The 26,898-nt window shown below is 41.5% G+C and overlaps 2 protein-coding genes across 3 annotated transcripts in view; one reads left to right on the top strand and one right to left on the bottom strand.

Annotated features, from left to right (window-relative positions):
* Positions 1 to 222, bottom strand: part of slc30a7 (solute carrier family 30 member 7) — a 65,845-nt gene extending 65,623 nt beyond the window's left edge. Inside the window, exon 1 of the mRNA XM_060830235.1 lies at positions 79 to 222. Within this exon, the coding sequence (XP_060686218.1) occupies positions 79 to 158 (80 nt within the window). The 5' untranslated portion in view covers positions 159 to 222. The remainder of the gene's footprint in view (positions 1 to 78) is intronic.
* Positions 223 to 9,674: 9,452 nt separating this feature from the next.
* On the top strand, positions 9,675 to 24,400 carry extl2 (exostosin-like glycosyltransferase 2). Of its 2 annotated transcripts, none has more exons than XM_060830238.1 (4): positions 9,675 to 9,749; positions 14,220 to 14,632; positions 15,566 to 15,636; positions 23,398 to 24,400. In XM_060830238.1, the coding sequence occupies exons 2-4, from the start codon at positions 14,269 to 14,271 to the stop codon at positions 23,887 to 23,889; spliced, it is 927 nt and encodes a 308-aa protein (XP_060686221.1). In that variant the 5' UTR covers positions 9,675 to 9,749; positions 14,220 to 14,268; the 3' UTR covers positions 23,890 to 24,400. The 2 variants fall into 2 exon arrangements, with proteins under 2 accessions (XP_060686221.1, XP_060686220.1); XM_060830237.1 differs by lacking the exon at positions 9,675 to 9,749 and adding an exon at positions 9,857 to 9,936.
* The last annotated feature ends 2,498 nt before the right edge of the window (positions 24,401 to 26,898 follow it).

Here is a 26,898-nt window from a genome sequence, read left to right as displayed (position 1 = left end):
CCGGGCCCGAGGCGAGCACCTCGGCCCGCCGCTGGAGCCGATCACTTTTATCGTGTCCACCGTCCCCTCGGCGCATACCTGAACCAGCCCGAGACCTTGCGCAGCAGGTTAAGTCGAGGCGGCTTGTACTCATCGTCCTTTATGGAGAGGGGTAACATGGTCGGTCACAGCCGCCGCTCCACAGCAACTGCACTGACTCTCGCTGCTTGCCGCAACTTCCGGTCAGTGCCGTACAGTGACCAGGGCGCAGGCGCAGTGCCGTACAGTAGCTGCTATGCCGTAGAACATGCAGCGCCGCTGTGTTTTCATTCATTCCCCTACTTTGTGAATGTAATTACAGTAGGGTAGCAATGTAGTGGGGACATCACCTTGATATAACTTAAACTTCTGGCGCGCATTGTTTCCCATCAGCTCCATCATAGGGATGAAATTACACTTTTCACAATGTTGGATTTAACATTTTTGCAGAAATATAATTGCACAAGGTTACAACCAGGCATGCTTCCCCAGGATGCAGGGTTTTGATTTTTTTAAAATTCATTTTTTGCCATTTTGGAATGTACAATAGTGGATCAATCAAATTAAAAACAATTTATTTTAGAATGGCTTTATGTGCACAATATTTGAATATTAAAATACTGAAAGACAGTATTCAGACTTCAATTTTGCACTATGAAAGGTGAATATGATATGCCAGACTTACATCTGCAATAGAAATGATTTTCCTGCAGCATTGTCGAAATGAATAAAATGTCATGAATGGAAGACGTACCATCAAAACAGTGCTCATCGTCATGATAAAATTAAAATATATATGCTGCAAATATTTATAATGATCATTGTTTCATAATTAATATAATGATAACAAGATTTTAAGGTGTAAGTTAAAATGGTTAAACTATTAGCTTTCTGATCTGATTCAATCCTGAGATGTGGCCATTGCTGAAAATGGCAACATCTTTAGTTGTCATTCGGGAGAAGTGTAAGGTCACCAAAAAAATGGGTTAGTGTAGCATCTAAATGGAACTGTGGAAGGAGCAGAAATTTGGACTTGCAAGATAGAAATTATCAACAAATACATCGAGACCCCATCTACCAACCCCTGAGAAAAAGTACAGGAAATGACATCCCTGCCGGAAATGACATCACCAACCAAAAGAAACCCAAACATATAAATAGAAAGCAGGAATTATCAGCAGTGCTTCCCTCTGAGGCCCACTGAAGATATTACCTAGTATGGTGACGAAACATCTGGAAATGAACCTTCCAGCTCAGCGAATAAACCTACATTCAGAACCTCAACCTGAGCTACAAATCTTTTCCAAAAAGTTATTAAAAACTACAGGACAGGCACAAAAATAGTTTAAAAGCTTAACACATTTTTAAAAATCTCGATCGAAAAAGAAGAAGCAAAAGTTATGCAGCAGTTTTTGCATTTGGTTCTGGGCGTCACACTATGGGAAGAAGTGTGTTGTACACATTCAGCAGAATGATAATGATGCTAAAAGGGTTAAATTATACAGTTTAATTGTCTTCCATTGTATTTACAAGATAATTAAACAAATTGTCACACATGACTGAGTTCAGAACAAGGGACAGTAACTGTAAAAATGTGGCTTGTCTGCCATAATGAAAGGTAAGTAGATCGTCACAAAACAACTGATGGATACAGAGTCATAGCGTCATACAGCACAGAAACAGACCCTTTGGTCCAATCAGCCTATCCTGACCATAATCCCAAACTAAACAAGTCCCACCTGCCAAACTTGGCCCAAATCCCTCCAAACATTTCTTACTATGTACTTTTCCTAATATCTTTTAAATGTTCTAACTAGCACTTCCTCTCAAAGTTCATTCCACATGTGAACCACTGTGTAAAAAAAAATTGCCTCTCATATCTAAATGTACTCTCCCAAATTGTTGTGACTTGGCTAATAAAAAAAGTAAAAACTAGAATTGACAGATGTTTGTTTGATAAAATTGAGAACCAGGGTGGTTTGAGGGACTTAAGGCACAGGGCAACATTTATCTAATTGAATATCTAAACAGATTTGATGGTTTGAATGGCTTAATTTTGTTCCTCCATCCTTTGGTATGGTTTGTCAGTTCACTTCCTGATGGAAGGGCCTTTGTCCAAAACGTTGATTCTCCTGCTCCTCAAATGCTGCCTGACCTGCTGTGCGTTTCAAACACCACACTCTCAAATCAAATCTCCAGCATCTGCAGATGTCACTTTCACTTAGATCACTTCAGAAGGCAGTTCAGAGGCAACCCCATAGTGTGGGACTGGAATGACATTCAGGCCTGACCAGGTAAAGATATCTGGTTATTCGTGAATATTCATGAATCAATTGAAGTTTGACTTCAGTTTGAGGGTTTCATTATCACATTTATTGATACCAAATTTATTCTAAAATTTTTAAAATGAATTCAAATTCTCAAACTGCCAAAACAGAATTTGAACTTAGAGTCATAGAGATGTACAGCATGGAAACAGACCCTTCGAACCAACCCGTCCATGCCGACCAGATTTCCCAACCCAATTTAGTCCCACCTGCTAGCACCCGGCCCACATCCATCTAAACCCTTCCTATTCATATACCCATCCAAATGCCTCTTAAAGGCTGCAATTGTAACAGCCTCCACCACATCTTCTGGCAGTCATTCCATACACGTACCACCCTCTGCGTGAAAACGTTGCCTCTTAGGTCTCTTCTATATCTTTCCCCTCTCACCCTAAACCTATGCCCTCTAGTGCTGGACTCCTCGACCCCAGAGAAAGGACTTTGTCTATTTATCCTATCCATGCCCCTCATAATTTGTAAACCTCTATAAGGTCACCCCTCAGCCTCTGATGCTCTGGGGAAAACAGCCCCAGTCTGTAGCTCAGATCCTCCAACCCTGGCAACATCCTTGTACATCTTTTCTGAACCCTTTCAAGTTTCACAACATCTTTCCGATAGGAAGAAGACCAGAATTGCACGCAATATTCCAACAGTGGCCTAACCAATGTCCTGTACAGCCGCAACATGACCTCCCACCCCTGTACTCAATACTATGACCAATAAAGGTAAGCATAGCAAACGCTTTCTTCACTATCCTAGCTACCGGTGACTCCACTTTGAAGGAGCTATGAACCTGCACTCCAAGGTCTCTTTGTTCAGCAACACTCCCTAGGACCATACCATTATGTCTATAAGTCCTTGTTGTGGCTCTGTTCGCCGAGCTGGGAATTTGTGTTGCAGATGTTTCGTCCCCCGTCTAGGTGACATCCTCAGTGCTTGGGAGCCTCCTGTGAAGTGCTTCTGTGATGTTTCCTCCAGCATTTATAGTGATTTGTATCTGCCGCTTCCGGTTGTCAGTTCCAGCTGTCCGCTGCAGTGGCCAGTATATTGGGTCCAGCTCGATGTGCTGTTATGAGTCCTAGAGCAAAAAGAGGAAGAAGAACACCTATACAATGTATTCGCCAAAAACGGATAGCCCCGCAATTTCATCAACAGATGCATAAGGGAAAGACAACAGAATGAGGACATGCCACAACCCAAAGGACAAGCCACGTTACCATACAACAAAAATGTTTCTGAACTGACAGCCAGACGACTACTGCGACCACTAGGACTCATAACAGCACACAAACCAACATCCACTCTCAGACAACAACTCACCAGGATGAAGGACCCGATACCCAGCATGAGCAAAACCAATATTGTGTACAAAATGCCATGTAAGGACTGCACAAAACACTACACAGGACAAATAGGAAGACAGCTAACGATCTGCATCCATGAACACCAACTAGCCACAAAACAACATGACCAGCTATCCTTGGTAGCCACACACTCAGATGACAAGCAACATGGGTTCGACTGGGACAATACTACTATTATAGGACAAGTCAAACAGAGAACAGCCAGGGAATTCCTAGAGGCATGGCACTCATGCACAGATTCAATCAATAAGCACATCGACCTGGGCGCAACATACCGGCCACTGCAGCGGACAGGTGGAACTGACAACCGGAAGCAGCAGATACAAATCACTATAAATGCTGGAGGAAACATCACAGAAGCACTTCACAGGAGGCTTCCAAGCACTGAGGATGTCACCTAGACAGGGTATGAAACGTCTGCAACACAAATTCCCAGCTCGGTGAACAGAACCACAACAATGAGCACCCGAGCTACAAATCTTCTCACAAACTCTATGAGTCGTGCTAAGATTTGCTTTCCCAAAATGCAGCACCTCACATTTATCTGAATTAAACTCCATCTGCCACTTCTCAGCCCATTGGCCCATCTGGTCCAGATTCTGTTGTAATCTGAGGTAACCCTCTTCGCTGTCCACTACACCTCCAATTTTGATGTCATCTGCAAACTTACTAACTGTACCTCTTATGCTCGCATCCAAATCATTTATGTAAATGACAAAAATTAGAGTGCCCTTGTGGCACTCCACTGGTCACAGGCCTCCAGTCTGAAAAACAACCCTCCACCACCACCAACCTCTGTCTTCTACCTTTGAGCCAGTTCTGTAACCAAATGGCTAGTTCTCCCTGTATTCCACGAGATTTAACCTTGCTAATCAGTTTCCCATGTGGAACCTTGTCGAACGCCTTACTGAAGTCCATATAGAGCACATCTACTGCTCTGCCCTCATCAAGCTTCTTTGTTACTTCATCAAAAAACTCAAATCAACTTTGTGAGACATGATTTCCCACGCACAAAGCCATGTTGACGATCCCGAATCGGTCCTTGCCTTTCCAAATACATGTACGTCCTATCCCTCAGGATTCCCTCCAACAACTTGCTCACCACCAAGCTCAGGCTCACTGGTCTATAGTTCCCTGGCTTGTCTTTACTGCCCTTCTTAAACGGTGGCACCACGTTTGCTAATCTCCAGTCTTCCTGCACCTCACCTATGACTATCGATGATACAAATATCTCAGCAAGAGGCCCAGCAATCACTTCTCTAGCTTCCCACAGAGTTCTCGGGCACACCTGATCAGATCCTGGGGATTTATCCACCTTTAACCATTTCAAGACATCCAGCACTTCCTCATTTGTAATCTGGACATTTTGCAAGATGTCACCATCTATTTCCCTACAGTCTATATCTTCCATATCCTTTTCTACAGTAAATACTGATTCAAAATATTCATGTAGTATCTCCCCCAATTTCTGTGGCTCCACACAAAGGCCGCCTTGCTGATCTTTGAGGGGCCCTATTCTCTCCCTAGTTACCTTTTTATCCTTAATATATTTGTAAACAACCCTTTGGATTCTCCTTAATTCTATTTGCCAAAACTATCTCATGTCCCCAGTTTGCCCTCCTGATTTCCCTCTTAAGTATACTCCTACTTTCTTTATACTCTTCTAAGGATTCACTCGATCTATCCTGTCTATACCTGACATATGCTTCCTTCTATTTCTGAAGCAAACTCTTAATTTCTTTAGTCATTCAGCATTACCTATACCTACCAGCCTTCCCTTTCTCCCTGACAGGAATATACTTTCTCTGGATTCTTGTTTTCTCATTTCTGAAGACTTTCCATTTTCCAGCCATCCCTTTACCTGCGAACATCTGCCTCCGAAAGTTCTTGCCTAATATCGTAAAAATTTACTTTTCTCCAATTTAGAACTTCAACTTTTAGATCTGGTCTATCCTTTTCCATCACTATTTTAAAATGAATAGAATTATGGTTGCTGGCCCCAAAGTGCTCCCCCACTGACACCTCAGTCACCTGCCCTGCCTTATTTCCCAAAAGTAGGTCAAGGTTTGCATCTTCTCTAATAGGTACATCCACATACTGAATCAGAAAATTGTCTTGTACACACATTAAGAAATTCCTCTCCATCTAAACAGTCCCAGTCAATGTTTGGAAAGTTAAAATCCCCCACCAAAACTACCCTATTATTCTTACAGATAGCTGAGATCTCCTTACAAGTTTGTTTCTCAATTTCCCTCTGCCTTTTGGGGGGGGTGGGGGGGGGGGGGGTCTATAATACAATCCCAATAAGGTGATCACCCCTTTCTTATTTCTCAGTTCCACGCAAATAACTTCCCTGTATGTATTTCCAGGAATATCTTCCCTCAGCACAGCTGTAATGCTATCCCTTATCAAAAATGCCACTCCCCCTCCTCTCTTGCCTCCCTTTCTATCCTTCCTGTAGCATTTGTATCCTGGAACATTAAACTGCCAGTCCTGCCCATCCTTGAGCCATGTTTCCATAAATGCTATGATGTCCCAGTCCCATGTTCCTAACCATGCTCTGACTTCATCTGTCTTCCCTGTAAGGCCCCTTGCATTGAAATAAATGCAGTTTAATTTATGAGTCCTACCTTGTCCCTGCCTGCCCTGACTGTTTGACTCACTTCTGTTCTCAGCTGTACCCATCTCTAATCGATCTCTTTCCTCACTATCTCCCTGGGTCCCCCCCCCACCCACTTACTAATTTAAATCCTCCCAAACAGTCCTAGCAAATTTCCCTGCCAGTATAACTTGTGCTGTCTTGATTATTACCCCAAGCCTCTAGATTACCAGTGTACTAACTCCCTGAGTTTATTCATAAGGAGCATTGATGTTTTTAGTATTACTTGAGAAAACAGATATTTACAGTACAGAAAACCAAAAAGGCAAACCATTAAACAAGAGAAATATACTTAAATACGTGTATGATCCATAAGACCAAAGGAGGTAGGAACAAGTGTAGGCCATTTGGCCTCTTGGGCCTGATCTGCCCTTCGATAGGATCGTAGCTGATTCGACATTCCTCACGTTCACTTTCCTTCTTTTATTCATAACCCTTGATTCCCCTAATAAAGAAGAATCGACCTTTCGCAGCCATAAGTATACACAAGGACTCTATCCCTACACACTGTGGCAAAGAGTTCCAAAGACTCTTAATCTTTGAGAGAAATTCTTCTTCATCTCAAACTTAAATTGGAGTCCCTTTATTCTGAGACTATGCCCTCGAGTCCTGGACTCTCCCAGCATTTACCCTGTTATAGTTAAGTTTAGTTGTCTGCTTTTTCTAAAATAACCAATAAAAAGACACTAAGTCACTCCAAGGTCATCCATCTAAAAGTAGACACAATACCTCATTATAGATGGAATAACAACTGTCAAATAAATGTAATATATTAATTTAAGTAAGATTATTACTGTCCACCATACATTCTGGATAGATTTGCTGTCTGTAAACTATATAAGTGTGAAATTGTGACCATATAGTTTTACATTCTATTGGAAGTATTATAAACTTAGTAGAGACTTCAAAAAGACTTTGGTGGGCTGACGGAATAGGTGACAGATGAAGTTTAATATAATGAGTTGTGGAGTAGTACATTTTGTAAGGAATTAGGAAGACACAATATAAAACAAAGGACATGAGAGGTAAGGGGGACATGAGAAGCATGCCAAGGGGGAATAATATGCACAAATTGGAGAAGATGGCAGGGCAAATCGTGAATGTGGTTAAACGGGTATAGTTTCCTAAACTTCATAAATAGGAATGATAGTGCAAGAAAAAAGTCATGATAAACATTTACAAACGTTAGTTCAACCTCAATGAAATATGTGCCTAATTCTGGGCATTTCATCTTAGGAAGTATGTGAAAGTTCTAGGGAGAGTGCAGAAAAAAAATCAAGATAATGGTTTAGGAATGAGTTAGATGGATAGATTGAAGAAGATACGATTGTTTTGCTTAGAAAACCTTGAGATTTCGGAGAGCAGTTTAAAGTCACGAGAATGCCATGCCTTCATCCACAGATTCAATCAATAAGCACATCGACCTGGACCCAATATACTGGCCACTGCAGCTGGAACTGACAACCGGAAGCGGCAGATACAAATCACTATAAATGCCAGAAACATCACAGAAGCGCTTCACAGGAGGCTCCCAAGCACGGAGGATGTCACCTAGACAGGGGACGAAACGTCTGCAACACAAATTCCCAGCTCGGCGATCAGAACCACAATTCAGTCTCCCTGACGTAGAGGAGACTGCATTGGGAGCAACGGATAAAATAAGTGACATGTGTGGAAGTGCAGGTGAAATTTTGATGGATGTGGAAGGGGTCAGTAGAAGGAGATAGGCAGTAGGACACCTCCTCCTACTGCCCCCTTGACCATGACTTCAGCTCCCATCACCAAACCATTACCTCCTAGACCATACACAACCTCATCACCTCAGCGGATCTCCCATCCACAGCTTCCAACCTCATAGTCCAGGAACTCCGCACCACCCAATTCTACCACCTACCCAAGATCCACAAGCCTAACTACCCTGGCCGACACACCGTCTCAGCCTGCTCCTGTCCCACCAAACTTATCCCCACCTACCTTGATAATGTCCTATCCCTTGGTTCAGAAGGTCCCCACATATGTTTGGGACTCATGCCCTTCACCTCCTCCAAGACTTGCATTTCCCTGGTCCCTCCCTATCTTCACAATGGACATCCAGTCCCTCTACACTTCCTTCTGCCATGACCAAGCCCTCGAAGTCCTCCATTTCTTCCTCTCCTGACATCCCCACTGTTACCCATCCACTGACGCTCTTATTTGCTTGGCTGAACTGGTCCTCACCTTCAGCAATTTCTCCTTCGAATCTTACCACTTCCTCTAGACAAAAGGGGTAGCCATGGACACCTGCATGGGCCCCAGCTATGCCTGTCTCTTTGTCGGCTATGTAGAACAGTCTATCTTCTGGAGTTACACTGGCACCACTTTTCTTCTGCTACATTGATGACTGCATTGGGGCCACCGCGTGCTCCCACAAGGATGTTGAACAGTTCATAAATCTGACGAACATATTCCATCCCAACCTTAAATTCACCTGGACCATCTCTGATAACTCTCTCCCCTTCCTGGACTTTTCCATCTCCATCAACGGTGACCAACTCAACACAGACATATTTTGCAAATCCACCAATTCCCTCAACTACCTAGATTACACCTCCTCCCACCCTGCCTCCTGCAAAAATGCTATCCCGTAGTCCCAATTCCATCGCTCCTGCCACATCTGCTCCCAGGAGGACCAGTTCCACCACAGAACACACCAAATAGCCTCTTTCTTTAAAGACCGCTATTTCCCCTCCCACGTAATTGAAGATGCCCTCCAACACATCTCATCCATGTTCTGCCCCTCCACCCTCAAATCCTACCCCTCCAATCGCAACAAGGACAGAACCCCCCCCCCCTCCCCGGTCCTCCCATCCCACCAATTTCCGTATACATCATATCATCTACCAATATTTCTGCCACCTGCAAACAGACCCCACCACCAGGGATATATTTCCCTCCCTAACCCTATCCGCTTTCCGTAAAGACCGTTCCCTCCGTCACTAACTGGTCAGGTCCATGCCCCCCTCAGACCCACCCTCCCTCCCTGTCACCAGAGGAATCGCCAAACCTGTGCCCACACCTCCCACCTCACCTCCCCAAAGGAGCCTTCCACATCCATCAAAGCTTCACCAGCACTTCCACACATGTCATTTATTGTATCCGTTACTCCCGATGCTGTCTCCTCTACACCGAGGAGACTGGACGCCTTCCAGCAGAGCCCTCCTGAGAACATATCTTGGATTTGAGGGGCTCTTGAATTTGAGCGTGCGCAGTGCTAGTCCAAGCGAGGTGGGGGGGTGCAGAGAAGAGGAGTGTTGCACATGCGCATTGCTGGAGCAAGTCTGAATGGAGCGCAGTGCCGGCGCAGGTGCACGGGTTGTTACGTGTGTGATAGAACCGGTCCAGGTGAACGGGCAAATCTAACACGAGCGTTGCTGCGCGTGCGCACTGCCGGCTTAGGTCGGACGGTGTATGGGTGGGGGGATACACTCCGCGCGTGCGCGGTACTCGAAGGGGTTCAGCCTCTTTCCCCCCGCCCCCCTCCCCCCCTTCTCGCTGTGAGTTTGGAGTTAGGGTCGGTGTCGGGTATGAGGTGGGTGATGGTCGGCTGCGGAGGAACGTTGATTGTCCAGCTGTTATAACATCCTTCCTTTCTCTTTAACGCTGCGGTTTGATCATGATGAGGTCGTTGCCAGATTCAGGGGAATGGGTTTGAGGGTCGCGGGCCTGAGGCCTCCCCTTGAACCGTTACCCCTGGGCTTTGTAGTTAATGGCGGTACAGCTTCGTCAATGAATGGGTCCCTCTTCCGCTGTGTTGTAGGGATTTCGCTGCATGAAATGCATTACAATCAGTAAATAAAGGCTGTCTGTCGTGTTTTGCTTCTGACTAATATAATTCGAGTTTAATTTTACTACTTTTGCATACTGGGTGGTTCTGGTGTTACAAATGAGCGCCTGCACCTAAACGCAGGGAGCCGTACTTTCTTTAAAACGTTTTTTGAAAACAAATATCAGCCTTAGAAGTTCAGTTATAAGAGCTCCGACGGCGTGAAAAGTAAATCATTGCCTGATGTACTCAGTAATTGTGAGAACAAGCTCACGGTTTCCAAACACCATTTATTGCTGCTTTGGTTTGACTTGGTGCCCCTGAATGAATGTTAATCAATAATTTTTAGATAGCTGCAAGAGTTGCTACTGTTTATATTGTTTTAGCTATCCGAACTGCAAAATCAGTGATTTCAAGTCGGCAAAACAGTGACTCCTGCTGGAATAAGTAGATGTTGGGTGATAACAGGATTGGGTTTGATTGTGGTTTTTCTTTGTACTGTAGTTTGTTGAATGTGGGAGACACTGGCTTGGTCATTATTTATTTCCTATTCCTAAATGCACTAAAAACAGTGGTGAGCTGCTGCAGTCTTTGTTATATAAGGACACGCACATTGTTGATAAGGGCAAAGTTCCAGGATTTTAACCTAACAACAGGCTTGCAAGTGGTGATGTTCCTGTCATCCTTGGAGGTGGAGCTTATGGGTTTGCAAGGTACTGAAGAAACCTTGAGTTACTGCTGTGTAACTTCTTTATGAGAATAAACAATAGGTGCAGGAGTAGACCATTCTGCCCTTCGAGCCTGCACCTCCATTCAATATGATCATGGCTGATCATTCTTAATCAGTATCCTGTTCCTACCTTATCTCATAACCCTTGATTCCACTATCCTCGAGAGCTCTATCCAACTCTTAAATGAATCCAGAGACTGGGCCTCCACTGCCCTCTGGGGCAGAGCATTCCACACAGCCACCACACTCTGGGTGAAGACGTTTCTCCTCATCTCTGTCCTAAATGGTCCACCCTGTATTTTTAAGCTGTGTCCTCTGGTTCGGCACTCACCCATCAGCGGAAACATGTTTCCTGCCTCCAGAGTGTCCAATCCTTTTAATAATCTTGTATGTCTCAATCAGACCCCCTCTCAGTCTTCTAAACTCAAGGGTATACAAGTCCAGTTGCTCCAGTCTTTCAGCATAAGGTAGTCCTGCCATTCCAGGAATTGACCTTTTGAACCTATGCTGCACTCCCTCAAATTTGGAGACCAGAACTGCACACAGTACTCCAGGTGTGATCTCACCAGGGCCTTGTCAGCTGCAGAAGAACCTCTTTGCTTCTATACTCAATCCCTGTTGTTATGAAGGCCAGCATGCTATTAGCCGCCTTCACTACCTGCTATACCTGCATGCTTGCCTTCATTGACTGGTGTACAAGAACACCCAGATCTCTTTGTACTGCCCCTTTACCTAAATTGATTCCATTTAGATAGTAATCTGCCTTCCTGTTCTTGCCACCAGTGGATAATCATACATTTATCCACATTAAACTGCATCTGCCATGCATCTGACCACATACCTAACCTGTGCAGGTCACCCTGTAATCTCCTAACATCCCCCTCATATTTCACCCTGCCACCCAGGTACATGTTGCTGCCACTATTTGTCAAGAGACAAAAAAAAACTGCAGATGCTGGAATCCAAATTTGACAAATGAGGGGCCAGGAGAGCACAATAAGCCAGGCAGCATCAGGAGGTGGAGGACAAGCAGAAGGCTGCAATAGCAATAATGATTAGAAAGTGTTTGTATCAGTCAAGTGGGATGCTTCATTTTGAATTTTGTTGAATGGTCTGAAATCTAGAACAGCATCCATCCAGGCATTGATTTACAGGAGAGATAATTTGAGTTACTGTCTGCAGAATCTTTAGCCTAAGGGCAAAAGAGAAGTAGGGTGAGAATAGGGCCCCTTAAAGATCAACGAGGTTGACCATGTGTGAAACCACAGGAGATAGGGGTGATCCTAAACGAATATTTCGCATCAGTCTTTACAGTGGTGAAAGACATGGAAGCTAGGGAACTTGGAAATAAATATTGATATTTTGAAATAGTCCACGTTATAGAAGAGGAGGTATTGGAAGTTTTAAAAAGCACATAAATTTCTGAGACCTGACTAAGTGTATCGCAGAATGTTGTGGGAAGATAGGGAAGAAATCACAGGGTCTCTAGCGGAGATATTTGTTCCATTTACAACTGTGGGTGAGATACTGGAAAACTGTAGAGTGGCTAATAGCATGCCCTTATTTTTAAAAAAAGGCTGCAAGGGGACGCTGAGGAACTGTAGACTGGTGAATCTGACTTCAGTGGTTGATAAGTTGCTAGAGGCGATTGAGAGATAGGATACCCGTTCATTTGGCGAGGCAAGGGCTATGAGGGACCGTCAACGTGGTTTGATGAGTGGGAAATTGTGTCTCTCAACTTGATTGAATTGCTATCAACTCCTGTCGAGCTGATAGCAAGGTTCAGTGTTGTGTGATTTTTTTAAAAAACTTTGTCCATTCCAGTTCAACACTGGCACTTCCAAATCATAGCTACCAATTTTGGTGTCATACACAAACTTACCAACCATGCTTTTTTGTCTTCTCATCCAAATCATTTACATTTACAAACAACAGTGGACCCAGCACCAGTTCCTGCGGAACAGGCCTCCAATCCAAAAAAACAGCACTCCACCCTCTTCGTAGCATCAAGCCAATTTTGGATCTAATTAGCCACGCTCTCCATGAATCCCTTGTGATCTAACTTTACAAACAGTCTACCAATGCAGAACCTTGTCAAAGGCCTCACCAAAGTCCATGTTGACATCTACCACTTTGCCCTCATCTATTTTCTTGGTCACATCTCAAAAAAATTCAATAAAGTTTGAGACACATGATTTCCCACTCGCCAAGCCTTGTTGGCGATCCCTAATCTGCCCTCACCTCTCCAAATGCATGTATATTCTGTTTAGAACCAGAAAATTATCAACATCTACTCCTGCATGTTTGTTCTGGTGTATTCCTGCCCCTCCTTCTCCCCCCCCCCCCCCCCCCTCAACTTCACCAAGGATCTAGCCATAACCTCCTTCTATTCCTTATCAACATCTGAAAAGTGTCAATTTCCACAGACGCACACAGTGACAGCACCTAGCTTCCCTTCATCACTCTACAATTGTCAGACTGCTTGTCTGACATCTTGTACTAAATGTGCAAAAATTTCCTCTCATTACTTATTACAAGGACCAAAGCTGTTATCTTCAGTTCCCATTGCAAACTTGCTTGCTATTGACTCCATCTCTGTCCCTGGCCACTGAAGCTGAACCAGACACACTATCATATTTGCCCCCAATATGAGTTTCTAATCACATTGATGTTTTAGTCTTTTTTGGGATATGCTTGTTTGTTGCTCCTCCTTGCCCTCCCTTGAGAAGCTGCTGACATTGCCATTCACCATCAGTGCTGAGCTGCATGACCCCCTGGTTCCTCCTGCACTTAACTATTGCACTCAGCAACTGCACTCCACCTTGTCTGCTTCAGTTGCCATTAAGTTGGTGCATAGGCATCATGGTCTACTCAGCTCGGCACCAAATGTTCTTAATAAGATCAAAAGGTGCTTTGTCCTTACTGTCATCTCTTTGCGTTTGGCAGTATTGATCCGATGGGTTCAGGCTGTCCTGCCTTGTGGAGTCACCTTTCCATAGTTAACATTGTGACCTTGGAGAAGGGGAATTTGCAATCCAATTGTCATCAAAGTTTAGGAACTGCTGTTCTCACAAATCCCAAGATCTCATCTTTGGTGACAGTAAGCTGGAAAGGGCTAAAATGCTTTTTTTAAAAAAAGTTTATTGTGCATAATTGTTTTTTTTGTGTCAAATATGTTATGTTCTTCTGTTTATATTTTAGCATGGTGTTAAAAAAGAATTTTATCTTCAATGCTGCACATGGGTGTGTTGGGATATTGCACATAATTTACAAGTCTTTTTTTTGAGTATAACACTAAAAGTTACTTTGATGTCCACAGATTTACAAGGCGAGTATTTGGTGGTGGGATACTTCCGTCGTATTTAGTGATGGCTATCCTAATTGTCTTTATTGTGGGAGCTGTTCTGACGACATTATTGCCTAAAGTTGTGGAAAGTGGAGCTGTTCTTGTCCATAGGGAGCAAGATGACCAGAGAACTGACATTCAGAATTCCTTCACCATAATCATGCAGTCTTACAATAGAACAGACCTGCTTCTTAAACTGCTGAATCATTATCAGGCCATTTCAAATTTACACAAGATCATTGTTGTTTGGAATAGTGTCGGAATAAAAGCGCCAACAGATTTATGGGATTCATTGGGACCACATCCCATCCCTGTTCTATTTAAGGAACAGACCGTAAATAGAATGCGAAACCGACTGGAGCCATTTCCAGAATTGGAAACCAAAGGTAAGATTTCTTGGAATTGTTACAATTTCATTGGTCTTAATTGACTGAATTGGCTTTTAACCTATTTTCTCCCTTTTCAATACAATTGGGAACTAAAATTATTTGTGTGAATCTATAACTTATGTTTCAATAAAATTGTGCTTGGGCTCTTTTTCCTTTTAAAAATGTCTTGTTGCCCAGTCATAAGTTGTGATCTGTTTTTCAGTGAGTAAACCTAAATTTGAATTATTTGAATATTGTCAAGTTTCTGTTTGAAATGAGTCAAGGCCATCAACTTTACATTTCCAATAATTTCATTAGAAGTAACAAAAGTTAACTTTAGCAGATTCTTTGTTATGGCAAAAGTGGCTGGAAATAATCTGGTTAGAATGAGCAGAGCAGCAACTATTCACTCCGGAGTTGGTGATTTGGCCTTCAAATTTGCTGCGCTTTCAGTAAGACCTTGGATAATCTGGTCTAGTCTCAACTTCTCTTTCCTGTTTTCCCCCCATGATCCAAAACTCCCTTGAATGTCAATAATCTATCTAACTCTGCCTTGAGTGCATAATCAATGTATGGCCTAGCATCCACTATTTCATGGGAAGAAAAAGCCCATATACTAATGAACCTATGAGAGAAAAATAATCAACTGCTCTCCATCTCTTAAATGATTAAATTGAACTGTTGTGATAGGAAGCATTAAAAGGACAGTATAAGTAGGTTGAAGGTGGATTTCTAGGGAGAATGGAGGAGTGACATAACAGTGAGAAGATCAGGCTAACCCTAACAGACAAGTTTATTAGGAAAATGGTTGTCTAAACTGAGAAATCAAGAGGAGAGTGCTAGTGTTTTATCTTTGTGAAATACGTCCATATTAGTATAAGTTTCTGTACATGGTATGATTATTTGTATACTTATGGAACATTTTAATGCATTTTCTCTTTTCTTTTCCAGCTGTCTTGATGCTTGATGACGATATTTTAATTAGCGCCTATGACCTTGATTTTGCTTACTCAGTGTGGCAGGTATTTTTCTAAATATTTTCTGACTGGGTACTTGCCATTCTGTTTCAATGGAACGATACACAAAGGAATAAAGTAACTAGAGTCATAGAGATGTACAGCATGGAAACAGATCCTTCGGTCCATCCGATCAATGCCAACCAGATATCCCAACACAATCTAGTTCCATCTGCTAGCACATGGCCCATATCCCTCCAAACCCTTCCTATCCATGTACCCATCCAAATGCCTCTTAAATGTTGCAATTTTACCAGCTTCCACCATTTCCTCTGGCAGCTCATTCCATACACGTACCATCCTCTTTGTGAAAACGTTGCCCCTTAGGTCTCTTTTATATCTTTCCCCTTTCACCCTAAACCTATGCCCTCTAGTTCTGGACTCCCTATCCCAGGGAAAAGACTTTGCCTATTTACCCTATCCATGCCCCTCATAATTTTGCAAACCTCTAGAAGGTCACCCCTCAACCTCCAACGCTTCAGGGAAAACAGCCCCAGCCTGTTCAGCCTCTCCCTATAGCTCAAATCCTCCAACCCCGGCAATATCCTTGTAAATCTTTTCCGAACCCTTTCAAATTTCACAGCATATTTCCGATACGAAGGAGACAAGAATTGCACGCAATATTCCAACAATGGCTAACCAATGTCCTGTACAGCCGCAGCATGACCTCCCAACTCCTGTACTTCTGAAAAGCCCCGTGTTAATTATCTGTGTTAAGCCCCTGGGTAAATGGAAATTTATTTGTAAAGTCCGTGAACAGCCTTCCTGTTTTTAAGTATCATTGTGATTATATGTTTCTGTTTAGCTGGATATTTGCTTGCTTACATTGAAAGTGGCTCTTTATAACTCTTTCACCTTGAATTAGTGTTGTAAAAAGAAATCTTGCTTGAAACAAGACAGTGGTGTCACGGAGATATCATTGTTAAAAGCCAACACAAAAACCATGGGGGCACAGGTTCAAATTACATTACAACAGTTGGTTTAATTTAAAGTCAATTCTTTAATAAAGATGGAATTGAAAGTCAGTTTCAGTAATGGTGCCATGAAATATCATTGATTGTCATAAAATGTTCCCATGTGTTCTTTTAGTGAAGGAACGCATTTTATTCGTGGGTGTTGCTAGCTTGTGCAGCATTAATTGTCCATCCCTAATGATTCTGGAGAAGGTGATATTGAGCTGTCATCTTGAATACCTGCAGTCATGGGGCACTGGGACACCCACAGTGTTGTTGAGAAGGGAGTTACAGGATTTCATCCAGCAACAATAAAAAACGTTTTATATACTTAAAAGTCAGGTTGTGTGAGATTTGTTGGGAAACCGGAGGATAATGGTGTTTTGAAGTGCCTGCCTCCCATGTATTTGAAGGTGATGGAGGTCACAAGTTTGGAAGGGGTTGTTGAAGGAGTCTTGGGAGTTAGAGCAGTGAACCTTGTGGATGTACACAGTATTGCGACTGTGTATAGTGGTGGAGGAAGTTAATGTTAAAAGTGACCAATTTTGTCTAATTGGTGGCAAGTTTCTTCGTTGGTGGAACTGCAACCATCCAGGCAAGTGGAGAGTATTTAGAGTCAGGGCCATAGAGCCATCCAGCATGGAAACAGACCTTTTGGTCCAACAAGTCCATGTCAACTACAATCCCAAACAAAATTAATCCCACCTGCCTACGTTTGGCCCATATCCCTCCAAATCTTTCCTATTCATGATCTTATCCAAATATATTTTAAATGTTGCAATTGTATTCTCATGCACCACTTCCCCTGAAAGTTCACTCCACACATAAACCACACTCTGTGTAAAAACAAAAAAGTTGCATCTCAAGTCCTTTTTTAAAATCTTTCTCCTCTTACCTTAAACATATGGCCTTGAAGTCACCCAACCTAGGGATAAGAGAGTGGTCATTCACCTTACCTATACCGCTCATGATTTAAAAGATCTCCGTAAGGTCACCCCTCAACCTCTTGCTCTCCAGTGAAAAAGGTCCCAGTCAATCTAGCATCTCCTTATAATTCAAACCCTAAATTCCTGGCAGTATCCTCGTAAATCTATTTTAAACCCTCTCCAGCTTAATAATATCTTTCCTACAACAGGACGAGTAGCATAGTACACCAGAAGAGACCTTACCAACCACTTCCAAACCATTCTGACATATACAAACTTGAGGAAACTAAAATCTACTGACTACCATTTTTCTGTAATAGTTGATTGATAATCATGTCTAGGAACATTTTATAAAACCACTTATGTTTCAGTGGATGGTGCTTGCCAGACAAGGTTTGTTAGATGTGGAAGCAGTGGAAACTACCCAAGGGTCAAATCACTTAGTTTCTTATGCCAGAGTTTCACTTGGTTGTGGGAGTGACGTGAATAGTGTCACTGGTTACATTTGCTGTTCTTTCCTGGCTTTGACCAAACGCAAGTAGTTACCAGCTCCAAAGCAAACAGTATTAATCAGAGAAAGAAAAACAAACAGAAATTGCTGGAGAAATTCCAACATGCTCCTGACCTGTGCCTTGCAGATGTTGGATAGGTTTAAGGAACAAAGTGGTAAGTTAATGCCACAGAATTTTTAGCCCTTGACCTGCTGTTGTAGCCATATTGTGTATACATCTGGTCTAATTTAGTTTCTGTCAGTGGTAAACCCAAGAATGTGTGCTTTCTGGATTTCAGCAATGGTAATGCCATTGTACATCAAGTGATGATTCTTCTGTTGGAGACGGTGATTGACTGGGTGCATGTGACTTAACACTTTTCAGCCCAAGCCTGAAGGCTGACCAGATCTTCCAATGTGTGGCCACAGACTGCTTAAGTATCTGAAGATTCACAATGGTGCTGAACATTATGCACTTATCGGCAAAAATCTCCCCTTCTGACCATATGGAAGGAAAGTCATTAATAAAATAGCTGTAGAGAGTTGGGGCAAAGACTATACCCTGAGTGACTCCTACAGTTGGATTGATATGATTGACCTCCAACGACCCAACCATCTTCCCTTGTGCTCGAGATGCCTGCAACTAGATATTTTAGGGATGCTTAATGCCATTCTTGGTCAAATGCTGCCTTATTGTCAAAGACAAACAAACCTGCAGAAACTGCAATCCAAGGTAGACAAGCAGATGGGCTGGAAATACACAGCAAGCCAGACAATATCATGAGGTGGAGAACTCAGTGTTTCCAGAAGAAGGATTGCACCCAAAATGTTGACTTCCCCCACCTTCTGATTCTGTCTGACTTGCTGTGTTCTTCCAGCCTCCTGCTTGTCTGCCTTGATGTCAAAGACCATCACTGTCACCACACCACTGAAGTTCACGTTGAGCCAAGGCTATAATGAAGCTAGGAGTAGAGTGACCCTGCCAAAGCCCCAACAGAGCCCAGAATGAGCAGTTGTTACTCAGCAAATGCCACTTGATAGCACTGTTAATAACTTCTTCCATCATCTCACTGAGTCCAGTTCAATCCATATCTAGCACAAAGTGTAGTTTTGGAGTTCCAGGATCTCCATCCCAATTATGTTGTTTCATCATTCCTCAACGTGGTGACCTATACCAAATCAAATCATCTTAATTTGCACCATCCACCTTTCCTCCCAAAACATCATGAGATAAATGGAACACTGCAAGATCCTCCCTAAGCCACTCTCCATCCTGACTTAAACCGAATCATTATTTCTTCACTATCACTGGATCAATATGTCCAGAAACTCCCTTCTTAACAGCATGAGGTATACCTGCACCAGATGGACAGGAGCAAATCAAAAGGTAGCTAAGCACCACCTTTCAGTTCTGAACTAAGGTCACTGGAGCTAAAACTTTAATTCTGATTTATCTGCACTGATGTTACCAGACTTGCTAAGCTTTTCTACCAATTTCTATTTTTGAAGCTACTGAAATGTGGTTCATGTGTATATTCCCAGACTATCTCCATTGTCTTTTCCAAGATGAACACTCGGGTTATCTTCCATCTCCAATATGTGACATTATCTTACAAGAGTGTTTTTAAAAAATACAAATTTGTGCCTCTTGATTAAAATGTTGATTCAAAGGCAACTATTTTATATACTTCATGTTGGTTGCCAGTTAATATTAATTGTTATTTTTAAAATAATTCATGTCCTCTCTTTAAAACCATTTTTACTTCATGGAAGTGTTGGGTGTTAAAGACAAATAATGAAAGTTGAATATTGATAAGGTGACCACATCACACAGAAAGAAACAAACAGTTTTTCTCAATTTTATTTACAGTGAGTACTCCATTTCAGGGTAATTATGAAAGATCACTGCAAAAACCAGGACAAAGCACACATAGTCCACATTCATTTCTTGCTGTCCTAACCTAAATTCAAACCTGCATTGGCATCAACAGTCGCATATATTAGGCTGTGACACCCTCCCGATATTTAACCATGCACTGCCCAGTTCTAGTAAGGCACTTGTATAAATTTGACTTATGATAATCTGATGCTTGTCTCCTGTAGACTATCTGGACTTAGATTGTTCACCTTATTCTAACTTAACTTTGCATCACTGATGTGACTAGTTGAGATCTGAAGCTTGATTCTGTTACTTCAATATCCCAGCAGGTAAATTTTGTGTTTAACTCATTGGTATGCCACTGTGATCTCTGTCAATAGTGTCTTCTGTAACATCTGTTTCACTTTCCCTTTGTTTTCCCCAACCTTTTCCCTTTGTTTTCCCCTAACTAATTCCACTTTCCTTGAAAAAGTACTGCCATCAGGTGGATTTCAGCTTCTTCTAAACTCCCTTGCACCTCTGTAACTAAATCAGTCTTCACCTTAATTTTCTTTGCCTGTTTGAGAACCCAATCCTCTTGTAATTCTACCCTGAATATATGTATTAACCATATCTCTGGCTTTGGCCTGTTTTGTCACTCTTTGTTTGTCTAGCTTTTAAGGTTATTGCTTTAGTTCCTTTTATATCTATTTTGGCCCTTTCTGACACTTCTGGATTGAGTTCAGCCCAGTTTAAATTGAGTGATTCTCCTGAAGATACTTTAAACTTTATGGGTTTTACTGTCCTTCACGAGACCATCTGAACTCCTTGGGTTCCTGGTGTGTTTGCCACATTCTGCAGATTTAATTTGTGACAGTTCATTCCTCAATAAATATCTATCCCTAACATAGGCAAGCTTAGGATAGGTCCCATATTAACCACAATCGTAACAAATTAAACACTAACCAGTGGTATGTCAGTGTTCTTTGCCAAGAGTCCTTTTATCAGAGCGCCAAAATGTAATTCAGTTACAAACAGAAAATCTTTATTTTGTTCACTAGCAAGGTCTGTGGGCATCCAATATGTAGGAAAATGCTGATTTCTCTCTAATTAAATTCTCTCTAATCTGGGTCAGCATTTATTGCCCATCCCTAATTGCCCTTGAAGGGGAGTGGTGAGATGTTGCCTTGAACTGCTGCAGTCCATTGATTGTTCAGTAGACTCACAGTGCCATTAGGGATGTGGTTCAAGTATTTTGACTCAGTGACCTCAAGGTCCCTGTGTTGGTTTGTCATCCAGCTCCAATAATGCCATTAAATGTCCAGAGGTAATGATTCTCTCTTTATGGTTATGATCATTCATTGGCACTATGTCACTTGTCAGCCCAAATTACTGTCCCTCTTACTACATTTGCGCTTGGGCTGCTTCAGTATCTGAGGAACTTTTTCTGTGCTGTAAATCTCTATGACTCCAGTTCTTTTGTTAATTACATGTTAGTAATGGACCAAACGCCTAAACTTGTTACAGCAGTTGAGATGTTGGTGGTAAAGGGGAAGAGGGAGGAAATTCATGGCTCCCCTCTTTTTGAACTGCTTCTTTGTCAGTCATATCCATTGTCTTTATATTGTTTCTGTCTTAGCATAAGGCTACTTCACTTAAACTTAGTTAACCAGACCAAAACTAAAGGAGAGGCCAGTTTGCTTGAGTGAAGTTTTATTATCCGTCCCATCCCCAAAATAGAAACACTCTGGGGAGCAGAGAGGAGAAAATGTGGGGAGGGAAGAGTATCTGGTGCAGCCAGGAAAGCAAAGGTAGTTTATAGTTTTAGTGTTCTGAGTTGCAAAAATGAAAACGGAGTCCCAACTGCATAGCTGCTGCACGATTTGCTCAGGAGTGGTGAAGCTTGCAGATATCTCTGATTTTTCAATCAGCTGGAGTTTTTTTTCCACCGCACTAAATTGCTGAGATTGAGATTATGGCATGGCGAGAGGACCTTTTTGTATTCTTGCTATGTTCAGTCCTTGTTGCTTTCACTCCCTTTGTTGCTCAAAGCAAAAGACCAAAGCATACTTTAGTTATATTTTATTGGACTATTTCTATTGCTTTTTCCAAATTGAACCCTCTCCATGTAACCTTTCATCTCAGTATTGTGTGGATATCTTGTAAATGTGAGTAAAACAATAGATGTGAATTTCTAGGCAGCTTACTGAGTTTCAATGCTTGATTAAATTAGTAATCTCAAGGCTGCTGATATTATATATTCCATCTGAAGTGCCTCCTTATCAGCTGATCACAGCAGACAATTTTAGTCAGCAGTGTCTGTTTTGCAAAATTGTTCTTAATTCTTGGAAATATCAAGTGTTAAAATCAACTGATGAAAGTTTAATTTTGATTGTCTGTTTTCACTGTGAAGGACTCACATCCCTGATGAAGCGCTTATGGCCAAAACGTTGACTCTCCTGCTCCTCGGATGCTGCATGACCTGCTGTGCTTTTCCAATGCCACCCTTTTTGACCCTATTTTCACTGTGATCATAACTCTGGAAGATAAACATTAGAAGATGTAGCCATTCCGCTAGAAATTATACTAAGATGTTTTAGTTTAGTGGTTAGGATATGCTTAGATTCCCTCCCACTCCCCATACCTCTTTTCCTTTCTATCCTATTAACTTATTTGATGGTTGCATTTCTATTTTTACCAGCTACCCTCCAATATGAGCATGAAGCTGTTAGCTAGCTTCTTAACCGTGGATGCATTCCACCGTAACTCAATCTTGTCAGATTTAAGATAAATGCATATTTAAGTACAGCTAGCAAAATAACAAGAAGAAGCATAAGTTTCTCATTTCTTTCTCTTTGAGCCTTTTCTGGTGAACTCAGGTTTATTATACAGATTGGCAATTGTGCTAATAAACTTCCTGGGCTTAATGGTTCACTGTCATATTTTGTGGTACATTTACAACAACACTTCTCTTTATAGTGTAAAACACCCCAAGGCACTTCACTGGAGTATCAAACAAAACAGAGCCACATTGGGAAATGGTGACCAAAAGCTTTAAATGAGAGGTTGATTTTGAGGAGAAGAGGAATTCAAATTGGGATTTTGATAGTGAAAACCATGGGACCCAGTGATAAAGGGAATAAAATCCATGATGCTGCAAAGAACAAAACTTGACCAGCACTTTAATCTGAGGGTTATAGGACTGGAAAAATCCACAGGAAAGGAAAGGGGAGAGACTATGGAGGAAATCAAATCTAAGCTGTCACTCTGTATATTAGGCCTGTAACGAATGTGTTATGAGGTCTCTATGGGCTTAAGGAAAGAAGAATAACATAGTTGATCCCTATTGTAAACAGAACATGCTGTAGACAACAGTTACAGTATATTTGTGTAAAGTTTAGTAAGATAATTGTTGAGAAGAAGTCTCATCAAGGTATATTAAGCAGGATTGTTGTATTGGAAAACATGCCTTCATTTGTTAAGGAATAAGTTTAAAGCTGTCACTGGGAAGATTTTCTTTACTCTGTTTTTGTATTTCAGCAATTTCCAGATCAAATTGTTGGGTTTGTCCCCCGGAAACACGTCATAACTTCCTCTGGAATTTACAGCTATGGCAGCTTTGAACTCCAGAATGCACTGGGTGGAAGTGGTGACCATTACTCCATGGTGTTAATTGGAGCTGCATTTTTCCATGCCAGTTACCTCGACAAGTTTAAAGTTCAACTTCCAGCTGTCCACAGTTTAATCGACAGGACCCAGAATTGTGATGACATTGCAATGAATTTTATAGTTGCAAAGCACACTGGGAAGCCATCAGGAGTGTTTGTGAAGCCGGTGGACATGAGGAATCTAGAAAAAGATTCCAACAATGGCTTCAATGGCATGTGGCATCGGCCGGAACACTTGCTTCAAAGGTCCTGGTGTTTAAATCAGTTAGCTGCTATCTATGGCAGCATGCCTCTGAAGTATTCTAACATTATGATCTCTCAGTTTGGATTTCCCAACTATGCAAATCACAAAACAAAAAGCTGAAGATACTGGACGGTATCCAAAGTTATTATAGACTTTTGTAAGTGGATATTGGATAAGGAGATTGACCTAACATGTGGAAACAGTGATACATATCCTCTGGCTATACAGCAGGTGCCATCATTGAGGCAGATACCATTGAGTGTTGCCATTTTCTGTTGTTAGATCTTCTGTATTCTTGCCTGTAACAGTCTACAATTTTGATATTTGATATTTTTACTGTTTTTGTTTGTTTATCTTTGCTGTTTCTACCTGTACAAAGTGTGGTTATATCATGATCAGCTGTTGCCACTATTGACTGAGTAGCCAATTTGTGGACTGTGGTGTCTGTCACCTTTTATAAGTAATTGATGTCCCTTACCCACTATTAAAACACTCTAAAAGGTTGTGCCTGCATCACTCTGTTTCTAGGAATCTGCTTTTTCACTCCTGTCTTGTGTATTTTTAACCCTGTGTTGCTTTTAATTTGAAGTACATGTCCAGTCTCAGGATGCTATGATGTGTATACCTTTAGTGAATAAATATCTCAAACTCTACAAACAAATCTTCTCTGTCTACATGTCCATTCTATACCTTGGGAGAAGAAGAAAAGTTATTTGTGTTTGAAATTAATTTCTATTCATTCTCCCTTTCCCATTATTTCTGGCAGCCAGACCCTGCTCATAGAACAAAGATAAATCCAGGCTGATTGCAGTTAATTCCTTTCTCTGGGGTACTGAGTGTAGTCCCAGCAGTGGCCATCACTTTCAACCTGGTGCTGCTGCAAAGATACCAACCACTGGCTGGCTGGACTGGAGCTTCCTTCCAGGATGGAGATGGAAACTCACCCTTAGCTAGTTAGTGCATCATAAAACATTAAATAGCTATGGGGCAGCTAGTATTGGTTGGAATGCATTCCCAACTGCTGTGGATAGTAGGGCAAGAGGCAACCCCATATCTAATTTTGGTTTTGAATATTGAGGCAATTATTGATAGCAGTTTGAACAACATTACTATAAAGACAGTTCAGAATACAAACTAAACAAAAAACAAAGTCAAGTTAAATCATGAGTTCAGTCTTGGTTATCTGGATGTTACAATGGAAAAAAAAATGAAAAATTGTTGAATATTCTTCTTGTCATAAACTTCATGTTCCTAATCATTTTCATCTATTCCTGACTGCAAGTAGGAGTTGTGGTGGAACTATTTTCAGTAAGTATGAAATAGGGACAGAGGTCAGAGTAAAGAGGGGAGTTCTGTGCATAATAAATGAGAATTATTGTTATTTTGATATCAGACTTTGCAATGTCAGTATTAAAGCACTGACCACAAGGGGTCTCTCTGACATCTAATAGGCGCATCATAGCATGAAGACATCAAATTGACGTGTTGCTTTTATTTCCTCATGATTAAAGAGCACTCAATTCCGTCTTCACTGTTGCTAATTTGTCAAATCCCTTATCTGGCATCTTGCATTGGCCAACCAGGAATTCCCTCCAAGCATTGGCAAGGCTAGAGCCATTGTTTTTAGTCCCTGCTCCAAACTTGTTCCCAGCGACCAATATTTTTCTCCATAGCTACTGTCTGAGATTAGGCCAGCTTGTTTGCATTGTGTCACGTTTGAGTCTGAGACAAGCCTCAGGCTTCCCAATCAAGCCTCACTAAGACTGCCCATTTCCACCTTTGTAATATAGCCCTTTCTCACCTGGTCTGCTAATGAAACTGCCATTTATGTTTCATTATTTTTAGTATTGATTATTCAAATGCCCTCCTGGCTTTTTAACATATTCCACTGCCCTACCTTGTAGACCTGAGATCATCCAACACTGCATTGTGTGTCTCCACTTGTACCAAGTGCCTTTTACTCATTATCCCCACATTCACTGGTCCTGATCTAACACCATATTGAATTTAAAATTAATTTCCTTGTTTCCAAATCCCTTCATGGTATTTTCTTTCTACCTTAGTAATCTGCAATCCTGCTAAAATATCTACCTTCCTTTAATTCTGATCTCTTTGAGCATCCCAGTTTTAATCGATTCACCAATGATGGACACCTCTTCAGTAAAGGAAAAAAAAGGAATAGACATGGTGGGGTGGGGGGTGGGATGCAACTGGATAGGGCAAATTCTTCTTGCTTTGAATTGCTGCTTGCATTTGTCAAGAAGGATCATATCAGAAGATGGAGATTAGACAAAGGCTGTTAAGTAAGTAACGGGTATGAAATTGTTGCCCAGATACTACACAGTTGTTTAATTTTGGCTTGTTTATTTTGGTGATTTGTGATTAATTCACATGAGATTTGGAATAAATTGCAAATTAAAACTTGAAGCAAAACAACCTGTGAAGAAACTTAAACAGTGAAAAATATCCTAGATGATTGTTAATCAAATGCTTTGTTTCATATGAGCTGTTCAAACCCAAATTCAAACTGACATCTATGATAGATAAGATGATGATCTACAGGATGGTGGAAGTAGTAGATTGGGGAGGGTGAGTAACTTTATCAGCTCTCAAGTAGCCTCAAGTGACTTTATCAGTTTCTGTATGTGATTGAATTGGTAGAGAGCAGAATGAGACACTGGGTTATGCAAACTTCGAACAGACTATGTCCTCATTATTTCTAGACTCAAAAAGATTTGATATAATCTGTTGGGATCTTAGTATAAACTTCTGGAGATTGGTCAAGTTGGCTGTTACCATCTGTAATTGTGTGCCTTTTTTAAGGTTCATAGTTGATTAAATTTAACATGAGAAATATTTACAGATCCAGCCTTTTCATCCCTTTGAAAATTGTGGATATTTCTGGTGGAATTTTATGTTATTTTTATTAGAATTCAATTTGTGAGTTAGTAACTGCAGGGGGTAAATTTAGGGGAATAATTTTTGTATTTTTTTAAATGTGGAAATTCTTGACAAACAGTGTTTTGGAGCTGACTTCATAAAAACTGTTGAACAAGAAATAAGTGAACATCTGGGAAGTAAAATTTAAGGCAATATGTGGGGGAAAATCAGTAATTGGAATTAATGTTG

This window comes from Hemiscyllium ocellatum, chromosome 9 (genome assembly GCF_020745735.1).
Source record: "Hemiscyllium ocellatum isolate sHemOce1 chromosome 9, sHemOce1.pat.X.cur, whole genome shotgun sequence".
NCBI classification, from domain to species: Eukaryota; Metazoa; Chordata; class Chondrichthyes; order Orectolobiformes; family Hemiscylliidae; genus Hemiscyllium; species Hemiscyllium ocellatum.
This window is presented reverse-complemented; position numbering and strand designations above follow the sequence as displayed.

What these genes read in the sequence shown, in the direction of transcription:
- extl2 (XM_060830237.1), top strand. An exon ending in TCCAGAATTGGAAACCAAAG is followed by an intron (nt 14,633 to 15,565) that starts GTAAGATTTCTT and finishes TTTCTTTTCCAG; the next exon opens with CTGTCTTGATGCTTGATGAC. An exon ending in TTGCTTACTCAGTGTGGCAG is followed by an intron (nt 15,637 to 23,397) that starts GTATTTTTCTAA and finishes TTTGTATTTCAG; the next exon opens with CAATTTCCAGATCAAATTGT.